The 21,996-nt window shown below is 37.4% G+C and overlaps 13 protein-coding genes and 1 non-coding gene across 14 annotated transcripts; 6 read left to right on the top strand and 8 right to left on the bottom strand.

Moving 5' to 3' along the window:
* Positions 1–321: 321 nt before the first annotated feature.
* Positions 322–1,329, top strand: RPC40 (DNA-directed RNA polymerase core subunit RPC40; the record flags this gene model as incomplete). The annotated part of the gene is made up of 1 exon (XM_033913964.1): positions 322–1,329. The coding sequence occupies one exon, from the start codon at positions 322–324 to the stop codon at positions 1,327–1,329; it is 1,008 nt and encodes a 335-aa protein (XP_033769855.1).
* Positions 1,330–1,606: 277 nt separating this feature from the next.
* On the bottom strand, positions 1,607–2,488 carry GLD1 (Gld1p; the record flags this gene model as incomplete). Its single annotated transcript, XM_033913963.1, has 1 exon — positions 1,607–2,488. The coding sequence occupies one exon, from the start codon at positions 2,486–2,488 to the stop codon at positions 1,607–1,609; it is 882 nt and encodes a 293-aa protein (XP_033769854.1).
* A 330-nt stretch (positions 2,489–2,818) lies between these two features.
* On the bottom strand, positions 2,819–2,890 carry SPAR_Ptrna10T. The gene has a single exon. It is a non-coding gene; the product is annotated as a tRNA-Thr (tRNA).
* A 553-nt stretch (positions 2,891–3,443) lies between these two features.
* On the bottom strand, positions 3,444–4,733 carry RPN7 (proteasome regulatory particle lid subunit RPN7; the record flags this gene model as incomplete). The annotated part of the gene is made up of 1 exon (XM_033913962.1): positions 3,444–4,733. One exon carries the CDS (start codon positions 4,731–4,733, stop codon positions 3,444–3,446), a length of 1,290 nt encoding a protein of 429 aa, XP_033769853.1.
* A 392-nt stretch (positions 4,734–5,125) lies between these two features.
* YTH1 (cleavage polyadenylation factor RNA-binding subunit YTH1) lies at positions 5,126–5,752 on the top strand (the record flags this gene model as incomplete). The annotated part of the gene is made up of 1 exon (XM_033913961.1): positions 5,126–5,752. One exon carries the CDS (start codon positions 5,126–5,128, stop codon positions 5,750–5,752), a length of 627 nt encoding a protein of 208 aa, XP_033769852.1.
* A 44-nt stretch (positions 5,753–5,796) lies between these two features.
* ISR1 (putative protein kinase ISR1) lies at positions 5,797–7,128 on the bottom strand (the record flags this gene model as incomplete). The annotated part of the gene is made up of 1 exon (XM_033913960.1): positions 5,797–7,128. The coding sequence occupies one exon, from the start codon at positions 7,126–7,128 to the stop codon at positions 5,797–5,799; it is 1,332 nt and encodes a 443-aa protein (XP_033769851.1).
* Positions 7,129–7,624: 496 nt separating this feature from the next.
* On the top strand, positions 7,625–10,210 carry COG4 (Golgi transport complex subunit COG4; the record flags this gene model as incomplete). The annotated part of the gene is made up of 1 exon (XM_033913959.1): positions 7,625–10,210. The coding sequence occupies one exon, from the start codon at positions 7,625–7,627 to the stop codon at positions 10,208–10,210; it is 2,586 nt and encodes an 861-aa protein (XP_033769850.1).
* A 547-nt stretch (positions 10,211–10,757) lies between these two features.
* FHL1 (Fhl1p) lies at positions 10,758–13,598 on the top strand (the record flags this gene model as incomplete). The annotated part of the gene is made up of 1 exon (XM_033913958.1): positions 10,758–13,598. One exon carries the CDS (start codon positions 10,758–10,760, stop codon positions 13,596–13,598), a length of 2,841 nt encoding a protein of 946 aa, XP_033769849.1.
* Positions 13,599–13,945: 347 nt separating this feature from the next.
* Positions 13,946–14,809, bottom strand: PRE2 (proteasome core particle subunit beta 5; the record flags this gene model as incomplete). The annotated part of the gene is made up of 1 exon (XM_033913957.1): positions 13,946–14,809. One exon carries the CDS (start codon positions 14,807–14,809, stop codon positions 13,946–13,948), a length of 864 nt encoding a protein of 287 aa, XP_033769848.1.
* A 601-nt stretch (positions 14,810–15,410) lies between these two features.
* RPL11A (60S ribosomal protein uL5) lies at positions 15,411–15,935 on the top strand (the record flags this gene model as incomplete). The annotated part of the gene is made up of 1 exon (XM_033913956.1): positions 15,411–15,935. The coding sequence occupies one exon, from the start codon at positions 15,411–15,413 to the stop codon at positions 15,933–15,935; it is 525 nt and encodes a 174-aa protein (XP_033769847.1).
* A 158-nt stretch (positions 15,936–16,093) lies between these two features.
* On the bottom strand, positions 16,094–16,672 carry SNT309 (Snt309p; the record flags this gene model as incomplete). Its single annotated transcript, XM_033913955.1, has 1 exon — positions 16,094–16,672. One exon carries the CDS (start codon positions 16,670–16,672, stop codon positions 16,094–16,096), a length of 579 nt encoding a protein of 192 aa, XP_033769846.1.
* A 273-nt stretch (positions 16,673–16,945) lies between these two features.
* MRPL51 (mitochondrial 54S ribosomal protein mL43) lies at positions 16,946–17,368 on the bottom strand (the record flags this gene model as incomplete). The annotated part of the gene is made up of 1 exon (XM_033913954.1): positions 16,946–17,368. The coding sequence occupies one exon, from the start codon at positions 17,366–17,368 to the stop codon at positions 16,946–16,948; it is 423 nt and encodes a 140-aa protein (XP_033769845.1).
* A 260-nt stretch (positions 17,369–17,628) lies between these two features.
* TMH18 (Tmh18p) lies at positions 17,629–18,210 on the top strand (the record flags this gene model as incomplete). Its single annotated transcript, XM_033913953.1, has 2 exons — positions 17,629–17,675; positions 17,772–18,210. 2 exons carry the CDS (start codon positions 17,629–17,631, stop codon positions 18,208–18,210), a joined length of 486 nt encoding a protein of 161 aa, XP_033769844.1.
* Positions 18,211–18,745: 535 nt separating this feature from the next.
* On the bottom strand, positions 18,746–21,964 carry LEC1 (Lec1p; the record flags this gene model as incomplete). The annotated part of the gene is made up of 1 exon (XM_033913952.1): positions 18,746–21,964. One exon carries the CDS (start codon positions 21,962–21,964, stop codon positions 18,746–18,748), a length of 3,219 nt encoding a protein of 1,072 aa, XP_033769843.1.
* Positions 21,965–21,996: the final 32 nt, after the last annotated feature.

Raw genomic sequence — 21,996 nt, 5'->3', positions numbered from 1 at the left:
GTATGGGTGGCCATCAAATTGGAGACAAACAAATGTGATCTTGATGCATAAGTGTGAAAATTAATCGAGAGGCATGCTTATTTTTGGTTCTATAACCTTGAGGACGAACTGTTGCATCGCCCCATGCTTGTAATGTGTCCTCTGCTACAAACAAATACACCAAGACTTATATTGAAATATTATGTATTCCGTTTAGAATGATTTTTATTCATAAAAATTTTGTGAAAAAAATATTGCGATGAGTTTAGAAGAAAAATTTCACTCATACTACGTAAAAATAACAGGTACCAAGTGTATGAAAGAAAGTAGGCAAAAGCAGGTATGTCAAATATTGTGGGTATTGAATACAACCGTGTAACGAATACAACCTCCACGGATTTTCCTGGTTTTTCGAAGGATGCAGAAAATGAGTGGGATGTGGAGAAATTTAGAGAGGGCTTCGAAGTTAATATTTCGTCATTAGATGCAAGAGAAGCAAATTTCGATTTGATAAACATTGACACATCAATTGCAAATGCCTTTCGTCGTATAATGATTTCTGAAGTTCCATCTGTGGCTGCTGAATACGTTTATTTTTTTAACAACACATCTGTCATCCAAGATGAGGTTTTAGCTCATAGAATAGGTTTGGTTCCATTGAAAGTTGATCCAGATATGCTCACATGGGTTGATAGTAATTTGCCGGACGATGAAAAGTTTACGGATGAAAATACTATCGTTTTGAGTTTGAACGTGAAATGCACAAGGAATCCAGATGCACCAAAGGGATCTACAGATCCCAAGGAACTATATAATAATGCCCATGTCTATGCTCGTGATTTGAAGTTTGAACCCCAGGGTAGACAATCTACTACCTTTGCTAATTGTCCAGTTGTTCCAGCTGATCCTGATATCTTATTAGCCAAACTAAGGCCTGGTCAAGAAATTTCGTTGAAGGCACATTGCATTTTAGGTATTGGTGGTGATCATGCTAAATTTTCACCAGTTTCCACCGCTTCTTATAGATTATTACCTCAAATCAATATCCTACAGCAAATCAAAGGTGAAAGTGCTAAAAGGTTCCAAAAATGCTTCCCACCAGGTGTCATTGGCATTGATGAGAGTTCAGATGAAGCTTATGTTAAAGATGCTAGAAAGGATACAGTTTCCAGAGAAGTTTTAAGATACGAAGAGTTTGCTGATAAAGTCAAATTAGGGAGAGTTAGAAACCACTTTATCTTCAACGTAGAAAGCGCTGGTGCCATGACACCAGAAGAAATATTTTTCAAGTCCGTTAGAATTTTGAAAAATAAAGCTGAGTACTTGAAAAACTGTCCAATTACTCAATAATCCTACTTTGCATATTATTTAAAAAAACACAGCTTGAGAAAATTATTAAAATACTTAACTCAGGATCTCTATCTCAATATAAGCTTTTCGTCCATTGTTAGTAGAATTGACAAATGCTACAATAAAGATACGAGCACCTAATCGTCATAGATAAGAAAATGTAATAGAATGATATATGTAAATGTAACTCTCTATAAAATAGTACCGGTAACAGCAATTTGTATTACCCCTTTATAGGCATGCTATTTATCTAGCCGCATCTGTGTATGTATACTATTTAAACAGAATTGCTAGAATTCTCATTATTATCATCAATATTGCTATCATCTAAAATGGCATCCAAAGTTTTATTTAACGGTATTCGTGCAACTATTACAGAACCATCGTAGCCATCACTTTTTAAAGGGTCCAGTCTTTCTGGCTCTTCAAAATCCAAATCTGCCAATACAACACACGTCAGTGAGAATAATGTGAACTGTACAATAAGTATGCTAAATTCAAACATTACCAGCCCAAAATTCCCTGAAAAATTGCTCTTCGGCAATCGTTCTCCGATCATCTGTAGGAAAAGCCCTCCTCTTCTCTCACCCAAAAGTAGACCATCTGAATTGGAAAAAGGTGAGGGAGTATTTTTAGGGCCATCATCTACTGGCTCGTTACCGCTCAATGGTTCTAGAAAATCGATTGGGAATAATATAGTTAAAATTATGAAGAGCATATTCAACGATAAGCAGCCATGGAACAAGAACTTCCGGATTTGCTTTTTCATAGAAACAATAGCGGCATCACCATGGTCTTGTTGTTCAGCTTCATTAGAGGGATTATAAAGCGCTTCTGTCCTAAACATTCCAGGAAACCTGATAGATCTACCTCCTGGAAGTGTTGCAACAGCCGTGGTATTATTCTCTGCACCAACGGTGGCTAGCCTACGTAACTTAGCATCACTCGGAAAAGGGGAGCTTATGAGAGATTGCACTATTGCTCTTGCTATAAGCGTCCAGATGGTACGATCATACTTAATATATTCCAATGATATTAAAACATACCCGAGAAAGCTCAAATTATTTACCAAATTTCTCTGGAAGTTCCTTTTTCGTAGTTCGTACACTCGTTTGTTTCCTATAGTTAAATTTTCTTCAGCACTTTCAAAATTATCCATTATTATACTGGCCTTATTAAAGACATAGATTAATTTGATTAAGGCCTGTCAACGGATGCTAAATAGCCTGGTTGATATTTTTAGACTTTCCACAGTTTTAGTTTTTACTCGAAGATATTTTAAGAGGGCGGGATAATGTGAACTCAAAAGGATTTAATTGTGTTTCGTTATATATGATTTCCCTTCAACCACTACAGAAAAGGAGGATAATACTTCATTGTGAATAAAAGCAGCATACTCATAAAAGAATTTTAAACTTAAATAAAATACTCTGCTAAATTCTTTGCCATAAAAGGATGTAATATATGAATTTTGAGCACCAAAAAATAATGCCACCTGTCAGAATTGAACTAACGACCTTTGCATTACAAGTGCAACGCTCTACCACTAAGCTAAGGAGGCCTTAAGATTGCAAGATCTGCAATAAAACTTGTGATATATATAACCCTATTAAACAGTTAATAATACTATAGTTTTGCAGCCATTCTTGTCTTTACAGATCCCTCTAATATATAATTTCGGCTGGTAGAGTCGACTCACTTCAACGGTCTTTTTAGAAGAAGAATCTAAAATTTTTTTCTTGGTCAAATCCGTTAACGGTTCAAAATATTTAAGTAAAAACATATAGAACGAACGAAGAAGCTTGGAATCATTATGTAGAATTACCGATTTCAGTTTTATTGATTCTATATCGTCGGCTGGATCCCAGTATTTTTTTTTACGAACACTTTTTTCCAGCATGAAAAGGGCAGTGAGCACATTTCTAACTAAATATTAAAATTTTTCATTGAAGCTTGAAAACTATAAAAGATCGCCATCTTTGCGGGGGAAAAAGGATGTCTACAATATTGTGACTTGAATCATTCCACACATCCTCTCAATATTATTACTCGAGCATCCAAACTATGTATATATGTTGATGTAATTATGTGCCTTGCTAAATAAACTAAATTCTTCAAACGCGATCGGACCCTGTCAATCTCACCGCTGCACCATATTTTTGTAATTTTGTTAATAGGCCATCACCTTGCTTAACTAATAGATGGTATTGAGCATTCTTGTTATCTGGCCTGTTTGTCTCTACGATCCCATTAACTCTATCAATGACGCAATTCAGTTGCTTATTTGGAATAAATTTACCCAGGTCGTTATCCAAGAATGCAACAGAAACACCAAATGCGCTTGCCATAGATTTCAACGACAAAGTCTTATATGAATCCAACAATTGTGCGTAAACTTTTCTTCTCATTTCTCTAACAAAGAAATCGGCATGTTTATTCAAATATTTACATGGAATCAAAACATTCGCATATGTTTCCAAAAGATAAGGAAAATAACTGGCATAATCGGACGCATAGAGGGAAATTGTTAACGACGAGATAGATTGTAACGCAGCTGTTGTTGAGATTAAAGATAACAATTCTGGAGAATCAATGACTTTAGATTTTAGGTCTGTCCTTTCCAAAGTAAATAAGCCGGTTACCGATGCATATGTGGCAATGCTTTCGTAAGAAGTTAATTCAACAGAAGTGAAGGTCGCTAAAGAATCGACCAAAAGCTTTGCCGCTTCTTTAAAATTTCTTACGGCCAAGCAATGGATACCATAGTATGTTTTATATCTATTTCTTCTCTCCCAGTCACCACCTTTTTCAATCATGGAATTGACTGCTTCCAACTTCTCCTTGACATAAAGCTGATCATTATAAAAGAACCCTAGCCTTGCAATTGTTAGCATAACATCAATTTTGGCCCCGGTAGAGATAGCCTTCGATAGTGATTTCCCTAACGTCTTTTCAGCATTATCTTTGTCACCAATTTGTGCATAATATTCACCCAAATTAATCCAGGCTTGGGCTTGCTCTAGTTCGCCCTCATCGTCTTCTTCCAATTTCTGGATCTTTTCATTCAACTCTTTAATCTTACTTTCATTCTTTTTGCACAGATCATTGTATAGCTGCTGGTCAAACTTGAACCATTCGTTAGAAGAGCCTGACTTTTCATCGTGGTCCAGGTCTGATTCGCCGTTCTCAACAAGGTATTCCTCGCAAAGGTATTTATAATAAGGGGCCATTTCTTCCTCCCTAACCTTGGCCAGGACGAACTTTGCTGCTTCCTTACGTTGTTCGGTACTAAGCTTTGATTGTGTCAAAAGAAATGCCTTTTCAGATACCTCATAATTGGGTACCCTATTCACCGATGGATCAACATACTCAACTTCTTGACTTTTTTCTTCCACCTCTACCATTTTGCCGTTAATTTGTGCTTTTTTTGGGTTTATTCGTTAATATTATAGCAGTGGTAAAAATGCAGTTTACTACAACAATAGAGAGTCGTTCTTTACTAAACAATTAGCTTTTCCAATGCCGCCAGATGTATATAAATTCTAAATGGGTGGCAAACTTATCTCATTCGGAAGCTTGATTGAACATCAATTTACGCGCCGTCGATTATGATATGAGGAAAACAAGTCCTATTACCTTAGTCAAATACTACTTTTAATAGTTATGCAAAACACATTATCACTTATTGTTCCAGTCCTCCTTAGAAAGTTACGTTCTTGAAGTTTAACCTCAAGATTTTTTACACTGTATTTTAGACAGGTATCCCAAAGACAATTAAAATCAACAAGTCTTCATAATGAGCTTGATTCACCCTGACACAGCGAAATATCCTTTTAAATTTGAGCCTTTCCTCAGGCAAGAGTACTCGTTTTCACTCGATCCTGATAGACCTATATGTGAATTCTACAATTCTAGAGAAGGCCCCAAATCATGTCCGAGGGGGCCCTTATGCCCAAAGAAGCATGTACTACCAATATTTCAGAATAAAATTGTTTGTAGACATTGGCTTCGGGGATTGTGCAAAAAGAATGACCAATGTGAATACTTACATGAATATAATCTTCGAAAAATGCCAGAGTGTGTCTTCTTCAGCAAAAATGGGTACTGTACACAAAGTCCGGATTGTCAATATCTACACATAGATCCAGCTAGCAAGATACCAAAATGTGAAAATTACGAAATGGGATTCTGTCCTCTGGGGAATACTTGCCCCAGACGGCATATTAAAAAAGTTTTCTGCCAAAGGTATATGACCGGATTTTGTCCTTTAGGAAAAGATGAGTGTGATATGGAACACCCACAGTTTATAATCCCAGATGAAGGTAGTAAATTAAGAATTAAGAAAGATGACGAGATAAATACCAGGAAAATGGACGAAGAAAAGGAGAGGCGTTTAAATGCAATTATAAACGGCGAAGTTTGATCTATGCGTGCACAGGCTTTTCGGATTTATAGACATGTATACGATCATATATAGTCATTTTCGAGTATAGTTATCAGCTCTTCTAGAGACAGTCTCTCCACGAGGATTTTGGACAATAATGTTACTTCTGACTTCCAGTCCTGGAACAAATCGCCTCTCAACACGTTCAGATTTATAGGGTCTTTTTTCAAAAGAACATTTATTAACCATTGCGACTGCTGTATAGATGAACTGCCAATACCTGGAGAGGATCCATGCGACACTAATGCCTGAAGTTCGTTGTAGGGCTCATGCTGGGATATAAATGACAAGAGACAAAGTCCCACGGCATACAAGTCTGTTTCAAATGTAGGAACATGGTCGGAAGAATTATCAATTAGTTCTGGTGCACAGTACTCTGCTGTAGTATTCAGATCGGTAGGCGATTGATTGATATGGAATGCTGAGGTAAAGTCAGCAAGATAGAATTGGAAGTCGTCGCAATGACCCTCATTAAGAATAGGCGTTCCTTTTATTAGAATATTTGCTGTTTTTATGTCACCATGTATTATACAATTTGCTTTCAAAGACTTTAATGCCTCCAACATTTGCTTCAGAAGTTTCCACCATATTTTTCTTTTCCCTATCAGCGAAAGTTTATGTGATACTGATGTGTTGAAGTGATATAGACTCATTTCGCATTTCGGAAGAATAAGGCCAGGAACGCATTCATTGGACCTCAGCCTTCTAAAATGGGATTTGGTTATGTATGTCAAGCCATAGAATGGAATAATATGGCTTTTGTTAGTTGAAGGGCTCACGTATTGAAGATACGCCAACGTTAGAGCTTCCTGTAAAATCACTTTGCTTTTATGCCGTGATTTAGCAAACTTTAAAACAAAACCTGAATCATTGTTAGACCTTGAGGAAGTAGTTGATGATATAGAGTACACGTACGAATAACTCCCTTGCCCGACAGGTTTATTGGACGGAAGAGAATAACTTGGATTTGACAAAAAATCCATTTGTGGTGCAAGTAATATGCCCATCAAAAACTCATCCAGAAATTCTAGGGAAGGAACTGTATTAGAAAGACGGAACATTAAAGCTAAATTCTCCGGAGAATAAAACCGGGGGGTCGAAAATAACACATCTAGATCGTTCTTTAGGTGCGCTTCCGAGACAGCTACGGGTCCCTTAGTAGAATAATTGGTCTGAAATGCTTCACTAAATTTAGATGTTGGCTCCTCTACGGGAGACACTAGATGCGAATATGCAAAAGTACTCTTATGTTTTTGCGGTTGGTGATAAGCAAAATCCTTACTATTGTTTCTTATAGATGGAAAGGCACCATCAGAAATCCTGGTGACGGGGGACGTAGGAGGTGTACTATTCATAGCGCAACGTTTGAGAACTAGCCCTTGAAATGTTTTAAGGCGGTTTTGGCTCTTAATGAGCTTTGATTTCTGTTATATAAAGGCAAGGATCTATTAGCAGCGCTTTTTGTTTATTTAATGCTAGTTAAACTAAACAATTCAATAGACCCATACATCACAATGTAGCTGGCTTCAACCATATTGATTGACACATTATGTTCTTGCAAGGGGAACGTAAATTTCGTCCATAGGCTGTACAAGCGACTGAGAGATAATGAAGGAGATAAGCAACTTTTGCAAGCACATTAAGCTGCATTCCACTCTTATTTACTCGCCGCTTTAGCTTTTAGAACCCCATCTACGTCACTTTTTTTTCTGAATTTTCGCCTGTAAAGGAATTGAAGGAAGTGAAAAAGTGTGGGATAGAACGTAGAAAACAAACCAAATTCATTGTGACAGCAAAGTAGTACACACCAACGATCCTATACTGTCACGCTCTAAACAGGGTGAAGTTTTGATGAAAGGGCAAGAGTCGAATGCGTCATGGGAGAGCTCGATCATCGAGGGCCAATTGTCAAAAAATCTAGCAAGGTACACCTTATTATTAGACAAATTATCGACACTTTCTCAGATAGACAAGCTGTCAGAAGTGATAGCCAACGACTACACAAAACAATCTAAACAATTAAATACGTTTGTGCAACAGTCACAATCATCGCTCAACAAGCAGTCTCGGAAACTAGAACTACAAAGAACCAACCTTACAACTACTTTGACCCAGTTTCATGAAACCGTGGGTACCATATCTTGCTCAAACGCAAGAGCAAAAGCTATACATGATGATATTGAAACGGTTGATCAGGAGCGAGCTTTGGTCAACAAAACGCTACAGTTTGTGAAAGACGTCAGGACGCTAAAGAATAATATTTCACTGGCGCATTCAGCTTTAGAAACAAAAGATTACCTAGTTGCTGCGACAGCAATCAATGAAATTAGAAGCCTCCCAGATAAAAACCTTATTGTATCTGAGTTTGCTAAGAAAGTGGTGCCCTCGAGTGAAATTCCTGAAGAGCCAGCTATACTAATAAAGAATTGGTGTAAAGAGCTGACAGGCTTATTCCGGGAGCAATTCATGAAAGCAACAAGAACACAGGATATTAAAGAGTTAACCTTAATGTTCAAAATGTTTCCTATGATCGGGCAGGACGTGCTTGGCTTAGATCTGTATTCCAAATACGTCTGTGATATTATTGCAGATGAAAGCAGGAAAATTATGTCCAATTCTATGGAAAATAGCACCAAATTCCAAGGATTCTTTTCTCAAGTACTCTTGCATCTTTTCAAAATTGTATCCACTATCATTAACGACCATTCAAAAGTCATCGCCACGTGTTATGGAAAAAAGCATATGGTGCATGTTATGGAAAAAGTTGAAAAGGAAGCTGATCTTCAAGCTAGCTTGATTCTAGACATTTTCATGGAAACAAGGAAAATAGACAGAACCATACATGATATCAATGATTGGGCACATTCGCAAAAGAGTGAAGATAGGAATATGGGCAGTAATCAATCTGATAACGAAACAGACGGAGAGACGGAAAAAAACTCAATCATATCCATTCATGACTTAGCAGTATTGATAATAGAATTTTCTCAAATATTGCAGAACTGGTCCATGTATTCTAGATTCTATTCAGTTAAATGGAATGAATTTAGCGATTTGCATCCGCATGTATTGCAACCACCTCCACCAATATCAGACGGTAAATTTGCCTTAAAACTGGAACAAGATAAAGTATTTGATGAATTCCAGGCGTTTGTGTTGAACCACCTACACAGATCATTCAAAAATAGTATTTCATTGGAAGAATTACCTTCACTGAATGATCTTATAACTACCGTCCCCTTCAACGACCATGATAAAAATTCATACCCTGTAACGTCTGTTTTAGATGATTTGATATTACTGGTTCGGAAAAATCTAATATCGGTGGTTAATACTGGTCAGTTTAAGCTCTTATCAAGTTTTTTGAACGAGTTGGTAAAATTTTTTCAGAACCGATTTCTGGTCAAGTTCATGCAAAACAAATTCAAGTTGCTACAATCGAAACTAACTCCGAATATATCATTGAAAAGATACATCCCAAAAGGGGAAGAACAATCCGCAACATCAAGATCTGTTTCTCCACCAGCAAATAAGTTTTCTCCGTTGAGCAGGTTTACTTTTAGAGGTGCAGCCGCTAGCGCTTTAACAAATATTCAATCAAATTTACAGGCCGTGGTTGCAGAGGACGAAGATTCCATCCTTTCGTTACATCATTACTTGATTTACCTGAACACGTTGTATTTGAATAAAGTATATGTCCACAGGCTCTTATCCATAGAAATATTAGAGGAAGATTCGCAGAGGATTCTGAGGGACAATTTCCCATTCAACAACGATGCGGTGCAGTTACAGACTTTGATTACAAACTCAGAAAAATTAATCTTGGAACAAACAGACAAGCTAAGCAAGTGGGCCGTTAAATACTTGTTTCAGAATATCTTACAAAATAGAATCCGGAATTTATTGGGAACGGTTTTTGTTAATTCCGCCTCATCAAACTCCTCAATGTCTAACCAAAATAATGTGTCTCGTGATTATTCCGCTGGTGCGAACCAAAGGAATTACATCACAAGTATAGAAGATTTCGAAGATCTGTCGCAGATTAACAGTTTCAATAGCAAATGGAACCAATTGATTACTCCTTACAGAAACATTCTCCACAACGAAGCATATGTGGAGTTGCTATCTATCATAGTCAACTACATAGTGGCAACATTGGAACAAAGGATATGGTCTCTAGAATTCAATGAACTTGGCGTTACAAAACTAGATAGAGAGCTCAGCCTCTTCATCGGTAATATATGTGGCTTGAACTATAATTTAAGAGAGAAATTCTTAAAATTGACACAGATTGTGTTGCTTCTCGGCTTAGATGATGACAACTTTGATTTGGCTACAGGTGATATCAAGGATGACTTCAATGGTGCTTTCGATTGGGTGATAAACTCCCAGGAAAGAATTAAAGCTAGAAATATGAAGATTGATAGAAGACAGTAATATGAAATAAGTTTTATGGGTTGTATACTAAGTAGTTTCATACAAAAGCGAACATGATATCAACTTAGCCGTTGTATCTGTCCCTCATGTTCTACTATTCTTATTTTTCAGGTTCAAGAGCGCGAACATGATAGCGCCATACTATCATTCTGAACGTTAAGATTAACTGGAAATTACAGAGACTAAGACAAGAAAAATTAAAAGCGTTAATAAAAAATAAACAAAGGAACCTTTGAAATATATTCCGTCACCAAGTAAACAAAGGAGTAGCTCTTTCTCTTAGGCCAACTTTGTCATCCTTTGAGACAGTCTAAAGTCTATTAATATTTGCTATTATCCCCCTGGGCTGGATAAGTAGGACTTTTCTATCAGCACACTTTTTTTTTCTTATAGAAGGTCATCACGAATATTTTATTTTGTATTTGAAAGCATTTTATTTTCTCCTGTTTCTCTTACCATAATATACCTGGTACTGGTTTTTACCTGATTTAACGCCGGCTGATCAAAAGGGAAATCTTCTCATACCTATACAAATATAAGAATAAAGATGGATCGAGAAATGGCAATAATAGAAAGCAGCAATCATCTCGGCACTTCATCTCCTGCCATCGAAACACAGTTTACGATAAACTCTCCGCTATTAAAGGATGAAGGAACTAAAGAAAGCATAACAGATTCATCGAGAAACGAGGTACCGATTGAAACGAAACAGTCAAAAAGTCCCGATATAGTAACAGAAGAAGAACATCCTCAAAGCACAAAAACTGATATTGAGAACGAGGTAGAGAATCCTGTTACAGACGGAAACGGAAATCTGAAACTAGAATTACCAGATAATCTTGATAATGCTGACTTTTCTAAACTACTGGAATTTGATGCGAAAAATGATGAAGCTCTATTCAATTCAAATGAATTGTTATCTCACACTATGGATTCTGTAAATAACATTGATTTACCCGATGATCACAGCCGGGAAGTTTCATCAAAAGAAAATATCGATATAGAGGCAGTAAACCCTCAAGAAGACGAAAAGGAGAAAACTCAAGATAATACAGCAGCAATGAAAACAGAGGAAATAAACACCTCTGAAGATACAAGCATACAAAAGAATGGACGCACTGCTGATGAGTTATACACAGATGTGCATAAATTATCAGCAAACAAAGATGCTGGTGCCCTGCCAGAACTAGTTGACGAAAAAAACAGCATACTCCATATGAGGAACAATTCGATAACACCAATAATGTTTCAGCAGCACGAATTAGTAGGACAACCGCCTCAAAATACCGTTACCGAAAACAATAGTACAGACGCTGAAACTACCGAACGAAAACCATCTGAACCAATTAACGAAAGTTTACCACTTCCAAATGAACAACCGACTATCTTTGCATATGCAAGACTAGATTTTCAAAGTTTTACTTTTTATGTGCAAACATTACATGCAATTATTGGAAGGAGGTCTGAGAATGACTTTTCCCATAAAGTTGACGTTAATCTTGGTCCTTCGAAATCTATATCGAGAAGACATGCTCAGATTTTTTACAATTTTGGGACGGGAAGGTTTGAGTTGTCCATAATAGGGAAAAATGGTGCTTTTGTGGATGACATTTTTGTTGAAAAAGGAAACACCGTTCCACTTCGTAACAAAACAAAAATTCAAATTGGACAAATTCCATTTCAATTTATTTTACCAGAACAAGAACGTAACGATGATAGCAAAAGTCCAGAAAACGCTGATATAACAGAATCTGAAATAAGTATAAAAAATCCCAAGAAAAACGAGGCCAAACCCAAGAAAAAGATTACAGCAGGAACAAAGCCCAAGAAAGCGCAAACCAAACCGGCTGTTAAAAAAGAGAAGAAGCCACCGAAGATACCAAAGAAAGTATATACACTGGAGGAAATTCCAGTGGAATATAGAACGAAACCCACTGTATCTTACTCCGCTATGCTAACTACTTGCATACGAAAGTATTCGACTGCCAAAGGGATGTCCTTATCAGAAATCTATGCAGGAATAAGAGATCTCTTTCCCTATTATAAGTACTGTCCTGATGGGTGGCAAAGTTCGGTAAGACATAACTTATCTTTAAATAAATCTTTTAGGAAGGTTTCTAAAGAAGGCAAAGGGTGGTTATGGGGTCTTGATGAAGAATATATTGCAGAGAGGGAACGACAGAAAAAGAAACAAAGTGAGATAGCTGTGGCGAAAGCACAAGCCGCACAATTAAAACTCGAACAGCAACAACACAAACTTCAGCAAGTACCACAAAGGGGCAAAAAAGACATCGTTTCCCAAAAATCCAATGTGAATGCGAGAAAACAAAACATCTCACAAACTCTTGCAGCAAACAGGGCCGCCTCTAATAGGAAAAATACGGCGAGCGATAATCAAAGGACAATGAAATATTTGCAAGAACAACTTGTCATCTTGACACGAGATCGGAAAGGTTTGTCTAAGCAGGTTATCGCTGCAATTTTGACACAGGCTCTAGCTATGACAATAAATCAAGTAACACAAGCAGCAAAGAACAAGGGGATTACGGGTAATCCGCTTACAGCATTGATGGACAAGAATCCTCAGCATTTGAATCTAATCTTAGCGGCAGCTGTGAACGCAGCAACCGCAAAAGTTACAAAAGGTGAGGTAAAACAATTAGTGAATCCTGAAACTACAGCGGCGGCGGCTCTAGCAGCCAAGGCGCAACATTCCAAACCAATACGCCAGCCAATAGTCCAGACGCCTCATGTACCAGATAGGCCTCCGTCTCAATTATCCGCATCAGCTTCATCACATCCCACCAATTACTTGCATGATAAACCACCAGGTTCGTTCGACCCATCGTCTTTATCTCGATTTTTCCAACCGAGACAAAATGCTAGGGCTGCATTCTCTGCGGCTGCAGCCTCAGTACCGGTCACAGTTTCTCAAAATGTTGACGTACAGCCCAAACCTAAGCCTGCACAGGACAATGACTTAGAAAGTGAGAGCGGTACTAGTAGTAGTGGAGAATCGAGCAGTGAGAGCGGAAGCGAGAGTGACAGTGGTAGCGATGACGGAAGCGGTAGTGGTAGCGGCGATGATAGCAGTACTAGTAGTGAAAGTGAAAGCGAAAGTGATAGTGGAAGTGAAGTGGATGAAAAGAACAGTAAAAATAATAAGAGTGACAGCGCAGATATCAAACATAACGAATCTAAAGATGATATTCCACCTAGCGACGAGAACGGAAATAATGATAAGCATGAGATTCCAGAAACGGATGAAGAAGGTCATGATTCTAAAAGGCAGAAGGTCAGCGAGGATATCAACCAAGCGAATGTAACCGTTGGGGAAAACTTTGAAGGTGTGGAAAGTGGTACTAGCATCTCTGAAATAAAACCTTAAATTCTTCCACGAAGATAAACTCGGACCGAAGAATAGGCATGAACTGTGCCTTTTTATTTTGTTTTGTGCTATTGACTTTTGATCTTCCATTTTTCCGTATATTTTCCATCTATTCATTTCTCCCACTACCTTATTCGCTTCTTTTAATTTTGCGTTCGACTTTTTGTTTTGCATTGATAGTTGTCTGTCCTCATATTGCCATCGATACTTAAAGATATAATTATATAAATATATAGATGTGATGATTGGAAACATGAGGACTGGGCTTCCCCCTTCATATTGGTTCCTTGAAGAAAATAATGTATCATTAATATATATGTGCATATATATGTGTTTGATGCCTCGATTTAGCCAATAACGTTGTTGAAAGATCCTTCCTTTTCCTTGACTTCCCAGAATAGTTCACCAACATCATGATTGCCGTGATATACCCAACCATCTTCGGTAACATGATATAAATTTACGGAACCACCAGAGTAAGCATCTCTGTGAGCAGCAGCTAAAATAGATCTCTTACCTAGATATAAAGCATCTTCAACAGATAAATCCCATTTATAGTTAGAATCTAAAACACCATATGCAAATGTTTGACCTGAACCAACGCAGAATATGTCACCTTTCAATCTTGTGCCGTCTGAATCGACGTAATAAATGGTTGGGCCTTCCTTTCTAGTATAACCACAGATCATAGTACCCATTGATAAACCGCCCCCCTTATATTGGTATACCAAATTACTTAAAATTTTGGATGCGGCAGCAACAGATATACGTTCCTTTTCTCTTAACTCGTGCAGCCTGCACTGAGAACCTAACCAAGTTTCCCAAAATTGACAATCTGCCGCACCACCTGCCATTGTACCCAATAAAAATGGGTTAATCTCAATAACCTTTTTAACGGTTTGAGAAGCAACCCAATTGCCAGCAGTAGCACGAGAATCTACTGCTACAATAATACCGCCCTCGAATCTAAATGCTAAGGTGGTAGTACCATGGGCGATCTTAATTTTACAATCTGGGTTTCGTGAATCATCCGTATGTGCTCTCAAAAACTGTTGTGGAGACGCAATTGGTGGAACCGTAAGCGATGGTGCCAAGCGTTGGAACTGAGATGCCCCTGTTACGAAATCGTTCTCTAAGTTTTGTTCGTCATCATATTGAAGTTCTTTTACTAGTCTATTTGGTACGCTAAAACTATCGGCAATAGCTTGCATTTTTTGTTTTTTTCGTTCCTTTCTTCTTTCTCTCTATCTTTTCAACTGGAAGGTAACAGTATAGCTCTCTACTAAACGTCAATACTTTATAATCGGCCTTTCTTTACAATTAACATCGTGTACTATGAAGGAGTGCTAGTCTTCGTTTTGCCACCCTTTTGCTGTTCTCCCTCACATCGCATAATACCCGGAGGATCTCTTTACCCAACGACAGCTCAACATCCAAACATTATTTGAGGTATGGGTGTATTATCAGTTCAATTAATTCATCACTGTGCCATCTTTGTAGAAATGAAAAGAGCTGTGAAATCTGCCAAAATATAGAGAGGGACGCAAAGACAGCGCGTAAACTCTACGGGTAATAGACTCACATCCACGTGATCAGTTTCTAAGTCGAACTTTTTTCACTTTGTAGCGAATTATTGTTTCACTAGCAAAGGTCGCCCACTTACTACTCAGCTATGCGAAAGTTTCATTGTTTGATACATATTGGTGCCATCCGTAGGCTTCTTTCGTAGTTTATATTTTATTGTAGTTCATTTAGAATTTTTTTTATTGTTGGAAAAGAAAGTGAACCAAGAACATACAAACGTAGCCAAAGATGTCTGCCAAAGCTCAAAACCCTATGCGTGATTTGAAGATCGAAAAGTTGGTCTTAAACATTTCTGTTGGTGAATCTGGTGACAGATTGACCAGAGCCTCCAAGGTTTTAGAGCAATTGTCTGGTCAAACCCCTGTCCAATCCAAGGCCAGATACACTGTCAGAACTTTCGGTATCAGAAGAAACGAAAAAATTGCTGTTCACGTTACCGTCAGAGGTCCAAAGGCTGAAGAAATCTTGGAAAGAGGTTTGAAGGTCAAGGAATACCAATTGAGAGACAGAAACTTCTCTGCTACCGGTAACTTCGGTTTCGGTATTGACGAACACATTGACTTAGGTATCAAATATGACCCATCCATCGGTATTTTCGGTATGGACTTCTACGTTGTCATGAACAGACCAGGTGCTAGAGTCACTAGAAGAAAGAGATGTAAGGGTACTGTTGGTAACTCCCACAAGACCACTAAGGAAGACACCGTCTCTTGGTTCAAGCAAAAGTACGATGCTGATGTTTTGGACAAATAATTTTAATTAGTTTGTGAAGAAATTTAACACATTTATATACTCATATCTATGTTTTTTTGTAACCAATTAATAAAATTATGAATTTTAAATCTAAATAAGGCCCCCTCCCCACATGTTTTTACATGCGTGCTAGATATTTGTACGGTGGGCGATTCACTTTATCTTTCCTCGATTTGCCGCCTCATTTGTAAAAATAAAGGTTCATACCGACGTTGTAGTCCCTCTCTGTATATTTCCAAATCATTAATGTGTTTCTGCTGCTGGTCGCTCATTTCTTCCACTATCGTCGACGTCTGCTGAATATGGTCATTATTAATCATCCATTGGTTCGATATCGTTCGCGGTAGAAGTGTATCCAAAACAATTTCCTGATGTTTTAAATAGGAGTCTACCATCCCCAATAAGTTAATTTCGGAAGACTCGTTCGGTACGTACCTGGAAGTATCAATCCTGGGGTATTTCCTTCTGTACTCTTGCAAAAACAAAGTATCAACGTCATCATCAAAATCCGATGCTCGCTTTTTTTTGTTATTGCATTGTTCTAAGTATTCAGTGTACAATCCTTTTGAAAGCGCAGTAACACTCTTATCGGGCCCATTTTTCTTCGTAATTATACCTTGTACTTCGGGATGCATAGGCTCTTTTTTTATATTCCCATATTCTTTCCTCACTAATTCATCTATTTCACTCTTGTAAATCTCAAGAATCCCTTTATCGATGAAGTTAAAACGGTCCATCAAATCTAAATGCCAGAATAACGTATTGTTGTTTTTCAGATATCCTAAAAATTACTTCTCTCATGTTCCATTCTTATTCCACGTTTATTACACTAGTGAGATTCGCAGAACACAAAGCGGGTAATCAGTCTTAAAGACCACATACCATGACATATTGTATAACAATGGCAGGATTGATTTTGAATCTTGAACATTGAGGGCCCTATCTGCCCAGATTATATATACAGGTACACTTATCTCATTCTACTTCCAGAATTTTCATATATACTAAAGCTAAATTCTATGCCTTTTTGCAGCATGCAGAGGGGACCATATGCCTCTCACACTACTGTTCAAGCTCTCCACGTTGTCATTCTTTGTTCTTCTGCGCAAAATGTCCCCGTCAGAATCTTTCAATAACTTTAGCTTGTTTTCCACATTATCAATGTTCAGGTTTCTCACACAAACAACTTTTTCGCGTCCATTTGTATATTCTGCCCTCAATAAGGGGTGTCCAGACTTCCTCAACACTTCGAACTGTATCCATGGGAACTCCTGGCCCCATTTATTTAGCCTCTTTGAGTTCAAAAACTTCCTCATGCCTTCCGAAGATCCTCCCCAATTACAGTATTGCAAAGTAATCTTCCTGCATGGGAACACAAATGCTCCAACTCCATTACGACCTATGGAATTTCGCGCAATAGCTTTTACAACCATTTTTCTATATATACGTATCGGTACTTCCTGACTAAATCATGGTTTATAACAATCCTTTTGATTAATCTTTTTATGTCAGAGCTTATGATTTGTTGCAATTCTTATGAGCTTCCCCCATCCGAAAAAGACGGAAAGCCATGCAACGTATAGTGCGATAAACGTAAAGAAAAGAATAGTATTTAGGGGATTTACATGGAATTGTTCGGTGTTAGTTGTTGATTAAACCACCCTATACAGTCTAGTAAAATTAATATCCAAAAATGTGTTTAGTCAAGACTACAGCTCATTTGCTTTTTTATTCCTTTGTGTATGTACGGATAAGGACCTTTAAGATAATTCGACCGACTGCGATTACTTGAGAACAAGCGACTAACAATTTCTATGCACCAACTCAATCTTTCAGATTTGGAGGAACGACCTTTTATTCCTATGTAGCTTCTCCAATCGCATTCAAAGTGCTTGAAAAGGACCAATTTTCTGCTTTGCAAAATAAAATCTTCCCATATTTTTTTCAAATGCAAGCTGCATCACCTGTCGTTCTGGCTCTTACTGCTCCTATTGCTTTGACAACCGGACCATTATCTTCTTTGGTAGTAGCATCCGTCAGTGGGCTAACCAATTTATTTTGGCTGTTGCCCTGGACCCATAGAGTTAAAGAACAAAGAAAAGATATTGCCAAGAAATACACAGGCGATGAATTGGAAGCAAAGGATGCTGTGCTTCGTAAAGAATTCGGCAAGTCGCACGGATTGAGTCTTTTGTTCAATCTTTCTAATGTTTGTGGGATGCTTGCGTACGGTGTATGTTTGTCAGGAGGTTTATTAAGAAAAATTCCAAAATAGTTATTTTACAAGTAAATATATGTAAGCAAGATCAATTTTTTGTCATTTCTTTGTATACCGAGACAGCAACGAGGTTCACACAGTAAGAATGGTTTAAATCTTCCTTGAAAATTAAGGGACGTGGTTCTTAGCCAACTCTTGACCAGCTCTACTATATGACTTCTAAGGAGGAGGTATTATTATGGAAGCATCCATAAAGATAATATAAGAACTACATTTTAGTTTTCATGTGGGACTAGTAGTTCGGTCTTTTGTGCAGCAGCGTTGGACCTAGAAGGCGGGTGCTTTAATATGCCTGAAAATCTTACACACAACTGTGACTTCTGTTTTCCTGATTTTAATCAGGAAAATCTAAAAGAGTAATAGCGCTATTCTTAGCATCTCCAAATAAATGAAAATAGTATTTATCATAGTATTTTTTTTATTTTTTTATTTCGACAAGCCTTCTCTTTATAAATATCGACCCTGAACACGTCCTTACCAGCCCCGTATTTTTCACCTGTACCATAGTTATAAAGGACGAACTAGAAAAGGCTTACCTTTTAGCCACTTGGGCTTCTAAATAATTTTTCAACTCTTGCGCAAAAACTCGAGATCTCAGTTTATCAATTTCACTTTCGTCAACAACCAGATTCAATAAATCTTGGTATTGCTTTTCTAATTCAACTTCATTATCTTTATGTAGAAAATCATAATCAGCTGTATCAAGATCCAAATCTACCAATTCACCATCTCCGAGCCCAAATGACCCAGAGCTCGAAGGCATAACCAATGAGTTTATATCACTCCAATTCTTTTGAAGCAATCCAGCCGCGTTCTTGTTATTTTGTTTAGCCCCTTGTTTAACCTTCAAATCTAACAACTTCTTGTAAATTTTCCTAGCACCAATCTTCTTATTAAGAACACCATTAACTTGAATTTTCAAAAGCTTGACATCAATATCGATGTTTTCTCTACAAATCAATTTATTAAAGTCAATCCTCTCACTCGGCTCTCCAAATTTACTCTTTTGCAAAAATTTTACTATTGTAGTAATCCAGGTAATAAAACCTTCAAAAATTCCTTCTGAATCGTTCAAATACACATCATGAATAAACTCAAAAAAGGCATCTTGATGTTTGGTTACTAAGTTATGAATTTCTTCTACGACATTAAACTGTGTAGAAACTCCCAACTGACCATTGATAACATCATCGACTAGCTTAATCAAATCACTCATAAACTTCTCAAAATTTTTCAAAGCAACATCCATCCTTGCAACTTTGAAGATCTTGACCATAGGTTCATAAATCATGGTTACAATTGCTTTCAGCATTTGAGTTAATTCCGGATCTTGCCATAGCTGTCTCATGAGTTGTTTATCATGTTCTTTGATATACAATTGCAATAAATCTTTGACGTGTGCAAAGTAGCTACCTGAATAATCTTCACTAGTTACAGTTAATGTGTCCATACCTTCTCTCTGAAGTTTCCATGAGGAATAGGATTCAATAAGTCCTGCGACAACCTCGTCTGAAATCAGATTTGCAGCTGCACTTTTCATTAATATTATCAATGGCACAGGCATATTCATGGACTCTGATTCTGCATTTACTGTGTCCATAGTAAAGAGTTTAGCGTCGTATTCATCCTTAGTATTATTAAAAACAAAATCTTTCAAGCATTTAATCACAACTGGCGCGCCTGGATCCATCTCGGCAATTTTGCTTTCTAATTCCTTTATAGCCACTTTTTGAGTTTTCAAATCATCTGTCAATATTGTGGAAAACATTGTTTGCAAGAGCGAATGACCACCAAAAGGTTGGGCCATAAATAATTCAATCATCCCCCTCATAATCGCTATTGGATTAGTAAATTTCATGATCTGTCCCATAACTGTATATGGCATGAGTTTATGCAGTCGTCTGACTTGTGTATAGAGTTCATAACTGTTATCGTTACCCAGAAACATCTGATAAATCATCGAGGAAATATAAATTTTACACCATTCGACAAAGTCTTGTAAAAGTGGTGATAGGTCTTCAACTTTTGTGTTATCCTTAATTTCTCCCAGAAGCCTCATCAAGTATTTTTCATCTTTTAATAAGGATGTTTTGAAATCTTTCATTGAATCTTGCAATTTTAAAGATTTTTCTAATGCCATCTGTTGAAAACGTATTTGGTTCTCCAAATTACTCACATCTATCAGCGCCCTGTTTCTAATATCGTCTGTTATTTTCGGATTTAAGTCCTTAACATCTAAATTAGGCCCACTCAGGAAGAACCGGCGAATAGACGTGCTTTGTGACACCTCTGCATCTTTACACAAACTTCTTAAATATTGCCTTAATGAAGTTCTCATTTTTTCACCTACCAAAGTATTGACTTTTGAATCGGATGCATCTTTGTATTCGTCAAAATCACTTTCTTCTCCTTCCTCGTCTTCCTCATCCTCGTCCTCATCAATATGCTCTTCTTCTTTGATCTCGTCCAAGATATTTTTCCTCAGAGTTTCAGTTTCTTTTTCTGTAAGGACTGTTTCAGTAGCAGATAATTCATTCGTTGTGTGTAGAAATGAAGAATTATCTGATTCCGATGCAGACTGTAAATCAGTATCAAAAGTATTGACAATTCTTTCCCGGGTTGCCGATTTAGATTGGCTATTACGTAACACTTCCGTTTTAGTCACCATAGATGTCACTTTTTTGTTTCTATGAGGTAAACGCGGACATTTCTTCCCCGGAAATTCTGATCTTAAATCATGAGATAGTTTTTTAAAGTCACTGTAAGTCCTTGTTATATAGAAATATTCAATGAGGCAATCACTTTTACCGTTCTCTTCATTACCGTTATGGTAAGCTTCATCTTCTTGCTTTTTGATCTTGATCAAGAAATAATGGTGTTTTCTAGATCTATTGCTCTTAGTTGAAGACACACCAAGAGATAACTTCGAAAACAAAGATGCTGAGGATTCGGGCATACTGTTTATGGTACTATTGATAGTGTTGCTGAAAGCATTCTTCATCCATTTAGAAGTGGACGCAAATGATTTTATACCATGGCTTTTGGGACTCGAGATTGGCGTAGATTTGGGAGACCTAGCATTTTCAACATTTTCAGTAGATCTCCGTGAATTCTTGCCAAATACAGATATAATATTAACATCCCAACCATTGATGAAAACAGATTCGTTCGTAAGCAAATTCTCCAAATTTTCTTTAGTTGGCATCGCAAATTTCTCAATATTAGAGCGTTTCCTCGCTTGGCCTGACTGTAAAACAAATTTATCCTCATTATAATACGCTTGCTCTTGGGAAGAGCCAACACCAGAGTTGAAGAGTAACAGAATAACCTTTGATAGCTTTTTGGAAACTTTCTTCCTCTTTGAAGCTTCCTCCCTATCGTAACTTTCACTGAAACCAAGACTCATAAAATGTTCAAAAAAAACTTGAACCTTACTCTGCCAGAACTTTTCATCAACCAACAAATTAGTTGAAAGTAAAGGGAATGTAGATATAAATTCTTGTAAAACATAACTCAACATGGGATAATTAACGCTAAAATGGCCTTTGCCACCGAGCACCGGTGATGAATCGTTATTTGAGGTGGGCTGTGGAGCTGTCGGATCGTTTGGTGAAAATGGGTATCCAAACTTTCTCAAGGCAAACTGATCGTTTAGCGCTTCAATTTCATGATCCAATTGGCATCGAAGCAGTTCTCTCTTCAAATAGTGCTCCTCCGTTGGATTTAAAACCGGGATATTTTGTGAAATCATTTGAAACCTGTTCAGTTTTGATTCGTTGAGTA

This window comes from Saccharomyces paradoxus, chromosome XVI, assembly GCF_002079055.1.
Source record: "Saccharomyces paradoxus chromosome XVI, complete sequence".
Classification (NCBI taxonomy): Eukaryota; Fungi; Ascomycota; class Saccharomycetes; order Saccharomycetales; family Saccharomycetaceae; genus Saccharomyces; species Saccharomyces paradoxus.
The sequence above is the reverse complement of the archived record's forward strand: the minus strand, read 5'-3'. Positions and strand labels throughout refer to the sequence as shown.